A 9,953-nucleotide genomic window follows, 5' to 3' on the forward strand; every position below is an offset into this window, starting at 1 on the left:
ATTCAATTATATTCAACCGTGTTTTTAATTAATAGCAACGCGATAAGTACGAAAACAGAGAGAGTTACTACAGACAGTGCCAATTGCGACGACGGCCGTCGGTTTTAACTGTGGTACGAAAACTTTCTGTCAGCTTTCCTTGTTCGCGATTCCATAATGCATGCGACACATACACGTTTGCGCATTCACTACGTCGACACAAAGTCAATTGAAGCGGAGTGTATTTTACTGGAACAGCAACGAAACTAACCCCCCCCCCCCCCCCCCCCCATTAAAAGTTCTTTGCCGTGTTTCGTTTGAATAGCGCGCGCGCGCGAAACCTTTTCGGAGAAGTACGAATGGGAACGAGGTGATGGCGCTACCTGCGCTCTCTAATCGCTCACCTGCTAATTATTCCCAGTGCTACTTTCAAATGACAAACATACGCATTGCGGACTGCGGTGTGTATACCTACCTTTCACATCGAGCTGTAATTATTCACCTTGTTAGCGGGGCTTATCTCTCTTACAATTTATTAGTTGGTGAATTTCGCACGCGGTGAAATCTCTTCATAAGCCCCGTCTTTTCACTTTTCACTATCATTTTTTCTCTGGCACCTACCCCTGTTCTTTTGTAACGTCACACTGCGGCTCAATGCTGTATTGAACTATTGTTTACCGTTAGAATCCACCGGATGAATACGTCTGCCGGCTTGTATTACTCTCTTTTTCTTTAGAGTCTCGTCCCATGGAGAAATTCGCCAAACAGTTCTAAGGTTTCGATTTCCACACGGCTTTAGCCTGATTCGTAGCAAAAGTACACTTTTGTCAATAGGTATATACGTTGGTGTATAAGATTTACGTAGGTATATGTATAATTTTTACGGAGACTGACATCAGTTCGATACTGTTAAGGGAATCACGAAGTGTCGACGAAGTTTGTAAATCGTATTTTACACCTTTTTTCCAGTCACCTGAGTAGTGAAATCGTTCCCTTCGGAAAATGACAGTCTTTTTAATTTTCCGTTTGAACGATGATTCACAAATGTTTGAAAAATTGATATTGGATACGTAATAGAACAACGAGTATCACATCGGTGTAACTACGTTTGTTTTTGAAGCAATTTTTACCTCTCTGTCAACTCGTAGTTACAAAGAATGTAGGGATTTTTTTTATCCTTTTCTTCTTTGGTTCAATTTCTGATCCCGGGCACCTTCTTCACGTTACAATAACGTTGTTGACTTTGCGACTTGTTTTATGTTGTTTCAGATTCCTCCATTTCGAATCCCATGGTTTATTCCTGATCTTTTTTCTTATCGGTGAAATCGCACTGAGCGAAAATGACTAGTCAAATCTATACAGCTAAAAAACAGAAGAAGAAGAAGAAGAAGAAGAAGAAGAAGTTTCTGAGTTCGTTTAATACAAACGGATTGAAACCCCCTTGTGTCAGGATTGTGCGACACAATTGGTAAGAAAATATAAAGTATATCTTTCCTTATCATCCTTTTTCTCTCTGGTTTGATTCTGCCCTTATTTCTTTCCGGCGTTACAATATCAATTTTGTTTATTTTGCATCTTGTCTAATATTGTTTTAAATAGTTGCATTCCTAACCTCAATATCGTTCCCGCCTTTTTTGCTTATCGACGGAATCTAACCAATCGAAAATGACTCAGAATCAGGCCTGCCACAATTTGAAGCCCCCAAAGTGATACTATCGTACAGTACAGTGCACTGGTGCATGTCTTCTCAAGTACGAAACCTGTATATAGGTATAGTCAAAAAGAGAAGGCGAAGTTTCTCAGTTCGTATGTGGTAGGTATATAAACTGCAGCGAAGAAGCTTTGCGTCAAAACTGTGCGATACAACTTTAGGCGGGAATGCCTACCGCAGTAGTTCGAAAAGTTGTCTACGATAGGGAACTTGCTTTCAGTCATTAACGACAATGGAGGTGGAAAAGTTTCGGTATGTCGTATTCCCCGAGGACACCTCAGTTCCCCGACCCGTGACGTCGACGTCGAGGACGTTCCTGTTATACCCCTCAGCAGAACTGGCAAGAAGACTCCCGCGCACTCAAATGCGATTTGCATTAAGCAGATGATGTTATGCAGATCGTGCCAACTGCGCGTATTCCTATATATCGTCGTACACTGCATATTTCCAATTTGCATATGGAATATTCATTTAACCGTGAATCTCTTTGCTGCATAAATTCGTCGACTAGGCAAAATTTTTGGATTTTTAGGGGGTTTTTTTTTCGTTCGAACCTCGGCCTGTGATATGACTTTCAACGTAATCCAACGAGTCGTTCAGAGATCACGGATAGTCGTAATTTAAATATGTAAACTCTCGCGCAGCCTCTGAAATATAGCATAGTTTTCAAAAAGCGAACGCATGGGTTACAGTTTTTTTTATACTTTCAGCCGGATTACGTAAACACTTTAATGAACTTTCATCTCTTTTCAATTGACGTAAAATTTGAACTACATATCGATAAAATTTCGTAATACAGTTAGTGTTTTCCTGCCTACATGGATTCACTGAATTCAGTTTCCATAATAATCGAAATGATTAAGCTGGCTATGTAGAGCGTACTGTAAAAAAGTTTCAATGATAAAAGTTAAAAAGATATGCTGATGCATTGATGAAACTAAACTGATCGACGTCGATTCTTACACGAAGTTTGCAAAGATTTTTTTGAAATGAATAATTTTTGTTGAGTGCTCATAATACATATTTCCGACTAACCATAAAACAGATTCGACAGGTTCAATTTGTCGATTATATTTTCCACCGTATAATTCCCTTGCAAAGACAATGCACCGAGGTGTCACAGTTTTGATGTACTACCTCATCATGAACGCTATTCGCTTTAAATTGCCTTTAATTAGGAGATGAACGGGGAGGATAAAAGGTAACGAAATGAAGATTGCCGACCAGTTAAAAGTGAGAAATGAGGCCGTGCTGTCCGTGTATTTTTCCTAATGCGATTTGCTTATTCAGTATGATTTCAGATAACGATACGCGTAGGTTCGACGGTATAAAATATACAGCACCAAAGCTCTGAGACATTATAATAATATACAAGATGTCCCGTAACTTGTGTATAATAAACTGGAAGCGATCTTGAGCATGAAAATAAGGATAGACAAGTGAAATTTCCCTTACCGATATGTATATACAGATTTAAACTTGAAAAATTCGAAATAGCCGATCCAAAGGGAATGGATCAGAAAGTTATTCATTCTGAACTACCGAATTTCAATTTCAGCTTCGTAATTGGTCTTCTCATAAAATTCCAGTTACCATATTTCACCAAAATCAAGTAACATCCTGGATTTTCGTCCACACCGTATTGGATCTGATTTTGTTTGAAAAACCCTTTGAAATTTCGGATCAGTGAAAGGCATGAAAAAAAATGTACGGCACAGTTTTGAAAACGGGAGAATAACTAGCTTCATAGTAACATATCATAAATAATATTTGTCAATATGAACGCTGCTGGGAGAATTTCACAACACAGTGCGAGAATATATTATAACATGGCAGAGTGCATCAGCAGGCAGTCGGACAATTTGCAGTGTATTTTATTTTATACGCGATGAGAGATAGCTCGTATCGAAGCTCTCTCGTATTTCCAACCGATATGATACGAGGCCATATTATATTTCCCCGGTCGATCCGTATATCAAATCCCCGTCAGTGTGAGCGTCATGGAGCCAGCGAAATGTCCTCCATCACGTATTTCCAAGCATTTTTCAATGGGGCGAGCATACAACCATGCCATGACCTTTGAATTTGCAAAGACCATCCAGGAACTTTATGCTCATTCTATTCTGGACATTTTTATCTTCACGAAATCATTTCTGCCAACTTGAATCGCTGGTTTTTGACAGCAGGAATAACAGACGATTCAAATTTTATGAGATTCACGTATATTTATAGTAAAACTTATAGGAGGTGGAAGACTTTTATTCTCGAAATAATTCGTCCAATATTTCGACAGAGAATCTTACAGATTAATGTAAGAGGAATTATTCATAAATAAACTTGGTTTTTTTCTTGGTAAATTTACATACGAAATATAGAAAATTTGAATACAGAAATCAGAATCACTGCGAGGCTTGTCAGGCTTACAAAAATATTTTTTTAATACACAAATTTTTCTTTATACTTCAAGTTCTTGATGTTTTTTTTCAGTAGTTATCAAATTTTTAATTAGGGAAGTCTCGAATTTTGTTCCTCAACGACAAGGGAAAAAATTATCACTTCTAAACAGCTCGTGAAAAAACATTTTTAAAAAGTCTTTGATGGTAAAACAGAGAAAAAAAATCAGTGACTCGTTCCGGGAATTTTTCTTCACTTTTATCCAAGTGACTTCATACACCTCCCATGTGCAAATTTTTCTTCATTTTTACGCGAGTTTCAATAAAACTGTCCGCTGCCGGTTCTCAGAATTGGAAAATTTTGAAATCGAACGATGAAATTCCGCTGCCGTGAGCATCGAGCTTTCGGCTTTGATCATTCGCGATTCGCAATTTCGCCTCGAATGAATCTACGATGCTTTATACGACTTGCTTATTCTGTTCATGCCAACTCACGTATTCCGACCCTGTTGAACTGAAACTTCGAAATCACGTTCACGGAACGTTAAACTCCTCTCTCGTCTTCTCACAGTGGAGCTGTTATCAGATCCCACGCACACCTCTCAGCTCATGGGTGTAACCACTTGATTGTTTTTCCAAGAAGCTCCATGTCGAGCGAATTGCATCTTGAATACAACAAAGGAGATAAATCTTGTCATTTTCACGGACCGATTCAGTTCCATGAACTCAAAATTCAGATCTCGATTCATGTATGAATGAACTCGTAACATTTCTCGGAATAGCTCAACTTTGATATTAACTTACGTACGGACCTCGTTGCTTTACATGTTATTGAAATTTTTTCGGGTGATAGCGCCTCTGAAAAATCTAATTCAGTTTTTTATGTTCATTTTCTTACGCAACCATTCTTAAGTTATAAATATTCAAACGTTTCCGTAATTATATCCTGTTTAAACTTCTCGCAATGTTTTCAAACGCTTCCTTTTCCGTTTTAAATATTTTGGAAACGGTTTATTTTTTTTTTATTCACTTAAATCTACGCTTGAAAGTTCCGAAACAAATTTTCAAATCTGTGACAAATATGCTAAGATTATACAAAAGGTTAAATTCATTATAAAACCGATATTAAAATGGTTGGAATAACAACGAAAATTTTTGAAAATTAGCAATCAAATGAAGCTTCGAAAAGGTTTTGATATTATCAAAAACATTGTATAAAAAAAGAGAAATAAATGAATTGGTGCAACGAAGGCAGTACTGTTACCTCAAAAAGTTTCGAATAGCAAATGGTGCGTTTAAAACCCAATTGAGTTTGCATAAAATGCTTCGTCACATACTAAAGTAAAATTTTGAAACCATATGTTCGATAATTCAATTCGTTTCACCGAGACACAGTGAAGCAAATATATTTTAAGGAAATTAGTGTAAATTTTTTGGAATATAAATGTTTTATTAAAAAGCGAAAGAAGATAAAAAATAATTGCGTTTTCGAAAAATACGCGAGACGATTTTTCCGCCCCGGTTGGTCTTTTCCGAAATCCAATCTGAATTTCCACACCTATGCGAGGGTGGAGCGTCGGAGGTTTTTGTGCAGCTCGATTCACCAGACGGGGCAAACACGGCGTGTACCTACATCGAAAGCAAATTAAAAATCAATTCAACTTCGAAGCCGTTTGTTTCGCAGCACGCGCTCTGCTTTTCGTGCCCATGGCAGGAAACGGATCGCGACCCTCGAACGGCCCGGAAATTGTTCGCAGACTCTTTGAAAGTTAACAAAATGAAATGGCACGTCCCAGCAGCGGTAGAACCAGGCTGTCAATTCACTCTGGCTAACTTTAGCATTGATTTCAAATTGCTTTGGGGAATAACCTGCCTCGGCGCGAAATAGCTTCGAGGGAGGTTTTCACCCTTCTGCCTTTGATTTTCAACTTAACTTTGAATATGTGCTATCGATACGGAACGTTTCGCGAATGACGAACGATTATACGAATGAAAGATACTACTTTTACCTTTGCTTCAAACTTTGAAGTTTGAATAATGCTCTGTAATTGTTTAACTGCGATAATTTAACTGTGAGAATTACCGGAGTTAAGAAGGTTGAACTTTTAATGATCTTGGTTGGCCAAGCATCGATACTTTTTATTTTATTATTTTTACTGCGAAATAATCGTTGGTTAAATGTTTATCAAATTTTCAAATTTTTCTCTGCGAAAATCTTCTTGGAAATATGAATAGAAAATAATAAAAGTATTAAAAAAAAAAACAGTTTGTTCGATTCACATGTTATTATTTTATTCGGAAGACTATTTTGGACAAATTCACGGAAAGACTTTTTTGTATCACGTTGGCGTCGTTGAATATTAAATTTCATAACATTGTATCGACTTTGATCATGACTGACAAAACAAAATATTGAATCAATTCCTAAAAAATAAAAATCTCCTTCGGCGACATTGAAGAAAGCAGAATTTTGAATTTTTATAAATTTTCTAAAAGATCATCGTACCTAAACGAGTACAATAATTTAATAAATATCCAATGTATAACAATTCGTGATAAAATTGATGATAAGTACCGATTTTTGTCCAATCAACACTCTTAAATAACTATGAATAATTTTTAGAAATTTTGCAACTTTCAATAAAAATAAACCTACAATTTTTGAATCGTATAATCAATGATAATTTGAAAATCTTTTCGGATCAATTGCGGCTATTCAAAGACTTATTAATCAATCGAGTAAGTGTGCTCTTAAGCATAAAGAAGACAGATGCAAATTGCGAATGCGAATTTCCACCTTGGAAAACGAAGAAACATCTTTTCTTTGATTAACTGCATGCCTGAAAGCCGGTGTTTTCTTTTTCCTTATACGTTTTCCGTTGCCGCTCGTCGTGAGAATACCTGCAGGGGCAAGTTCGCTTCAAAGTAAAGTCATTTAACCGGTGCAATCTAAGTTAAGTGACTTTCGAGAGCTTTGCGGTTGGAACTTGCCGACAGTTTCCTTCTGAACGAACAAGTCAGCTTGCACCCAACCTCCGCTTTCGGCTATGTCGTGCAGCCTTCTCGAAAAATCAGAAAAGTCTGAAGGTTGGCCAAGTTAGTTAGTTTCTCAATCCCATTCCTAGATCACCGACATTCAGGCTATGTCTACATCTGCACTTTATTACAGTTATCGACCATGCGCAATCTTGATTCGATCGTTTGACAGTAAAAAGTTCTCTTGACTCGGAGATCGGGATATCGGGATCGCATTTTCACAACTATAACGATAATTATTTTTATAAGAATGAACGTGACTTAAATACTCTGACACGTATTTTACCTATCATTTGTTATCAGCAATTGGAAACAGTCATATAAATATTGAAACGAACGTGAGACAATTTTTCATCAAATGAACTCTGTTACTGCCGGAGTTTAATTGTTCAGATCTCTATAGATGTTTTCAAAAGCTCCCCCAATTATGCGAGGAAGAAAATTTTTTATGAAAAGTTGCTGCTGCGTCGTAATTCCGCGCGGAAGTAGCCGCGAGTTCGTCATTCACTGTTTGTTTTTCTTTTTTTAATTTTCATGTTTTTTCATGCTTTTCCATGAATAATAAACTGTGATCTACTAAAATTTTCGCACTCATTTGTATACGATTTTACGTATCCTTGTTGGTTGAATTATCCGATAATTTTCGACTGTATAACAAATTTTGTAGAATATTCTTCTGACTAAAATTTCCATTACATGCAAATCACAATCACAACAGCCGCCACGTTCATCAAATATGAAGCACCTTTCTTCGTAAAAAAATTTCACGTGAAATAAGCATGAAGATAAGATTGAATGGAACAAGAAAAAAAAATAATAAACTGTATTAATCGCACTGCGTTTTGCAGCTTAGATAAATCGGCGCTTCAGGAACTTTTTAACATTCGAACAGTTTAATTTCACAACTGATAAAATAAATGAATAACATTTTATGTACTCGGGGTGTAATAATTTGTCCTACTGCAATCCCTTTCCCTTCAACTTCCCCTTTTCATGTCTTCATTATCCAAGTGCATAATATTTTAGTATGAAAATAAAGTTTATCTTCAGCGAGGAAAAGATCGTTCTCAAGATATTCCCCCGAGATGGAAACATCCCCTCGGGATAAGCGTTGTTGAAAATAAAAATAGACTCATCAGCTGCCCTCGAAATTCAGGTGCAACATCTATAATAACGTTAATTTGCAATCAGCGTCAAGTTTGGACGATCAATCAAGGGACGGCAGGTGGGGATGGGGTGAAATCAGCCCTTGACAAGTCGCCCTCCGTTCACCGAGAGCTCGGCATCACGCTTACATACATATATATATATATACATGCATCTATAGCTACCTATATAATCTTGAAACACTAGATGGCGATAAAATATTTTATGCACTAGAGCAGGCGAGAGTGCGTCAGCTTTGTTATGGGGGTGATTCATGGCGCTCTAAAGTAATATCTTTGTCCACTCAGGGCCCCAACAACAGCCGCAATCATTGTGCGTACTTAAAAATCGCGTTTGCATACTGAGAGAGAGAAACAATCAAGTGGACGCAGTCCGGTACCTCAATGATGCTTGACGCTTCTTCTCAAGCACTTTACACTACAAAGCTTTCGTTAATCAAGTCTCAGGGATTTAAAGCGATTGATGCGTTTCTCAAAACTGTTCACTTTGCAGCCTTGCAAAGATTATGCAGCGCGGATGCATTTTTTTTCAATAATTTCACATCATTTTACGACTTTAGTCTTGAACGCATTTCAGAAGTTATCGAAGCTCATCTGATTTTCTTCAATCCATCTACATTTGTTCCAAATGATGTCCAATGATTTCTATCTTGTCATGTGATTTTCGGTGATTTCCTAGCGTTCTAGGCAATTTTCAGAGATTTTCGAATTAGACGAAATTACACGAATTTACTACAAGTCACTGAAAATACTGGGGAATCATTTGTTATCAATGGAAATCAATTGGTATACCGAAAATCAACGAAAGTACTTGATAGCGTAGTAATCGTTGAAATTTTATTTAATTGAAATCATATTTTTACACTGGAATTTAGCGTCTACCATAAAACTTTTAATGATTTCGATGATTTTTAACGCTTTTCGTACAATTTCATCAACGCCACTATATGACTTTGAGTGATTCGTAATGATTTTCAATGATTTTAGCTACCTTGGTTACTTCCAAGTCATTTCAAAGAATATTTCAGACATAAAAGTTCCTTTGATTTACAAGTGGAATTCCAACTGTTGAATAATTGACTAAATAGTCGCTATAAAAATTCAAATTTTGAAAATTTATCCATTCACTCTACCCACCAAGGAGTTTCATGACCTGAGCTTTGCTGATGAAGATGTTCAAATAGCCGTCGCTGCGTCCGACAAAAATGAGCAACACCATAGTGAAGGTCAGAAGGTTGCAGTACCTTCTCCGACGCATTGTCACATGCTTTGCGATACTTGACGGTTACACTACGTCGTTAAAAACCCTCCGAGTATATCCTCGCCGCACCGAACTTCACTGCGCATTTTTCAACCCTCCCATCCCTCACTTTTGCGACACTCACTCGATGCGATCCCTTCTTATTTCGCGGCGATTACTGTCATTCCATTTTCATATCTCACACTGGCGATGCTTTATTACGAACCATTTTTTGGTTTTTGGAGTTTAATGAAATTGAAAAATAGTGAATTGAAACAGAAGCTTTGATTTCCGATTATAATTTGACGCTTTTCTTTCGTCACACCTCAAGCAATCCGAGTCACGTGGCTTCTGCAAGCCCAGGACGCAGGAAGGTGACGTTGAGAAACGGACGTCGTTGGCGTCGGGACGCGACTGAAGAATTCCTG

At 37.4% G+C, this 9,953-nt stretch overlaps 1 protein-coding gene across 2 annotated transcripts in view; it reads right to left on the reverse strand.

Annotated features, from left to right (window-relative positions):
• LOC124409396 (tyrosine-protein kinase Drl-like) overlaps window positions 1–9,744 on the reverse strand; it is a 79,321-nt gene extending 69,577 nt beyond the window's left edge. The window contains exon 1 of one of the 2 annotated variants that reach the window (XM_046886982.1): window positions 9,423–9,744. In XM_046886982.1, the coding sequence (XP_046742938.1) occupies window positions 9,423–9,543 (121 nt within the window). In that variant the 5' untranslated portion in view covers window positions 9,544–9,744. The remainder of the gene's footprint in view (window positions 1–9,422) is intronic. The other variant, XM_046886983.1, reaches the window with a different exon arrangement.
• Between the last annotated feature and the right edge of the window lie 209 nt (window positions 9,745–9,953).

This window comes from Diprion similis, chromosome 8 (genome assembly GCF_021155765.1).
Source record: "Diprion similis isolate iyDipSimi1 chromosome 8, iyDipSimi1.1, whole genome shotgun sequence".
NCBI lineage: Eukaryota > Metazoa > Arthropoda > Insecta > Hymenoptera > Diprionidae > Diprion > Diprion similis.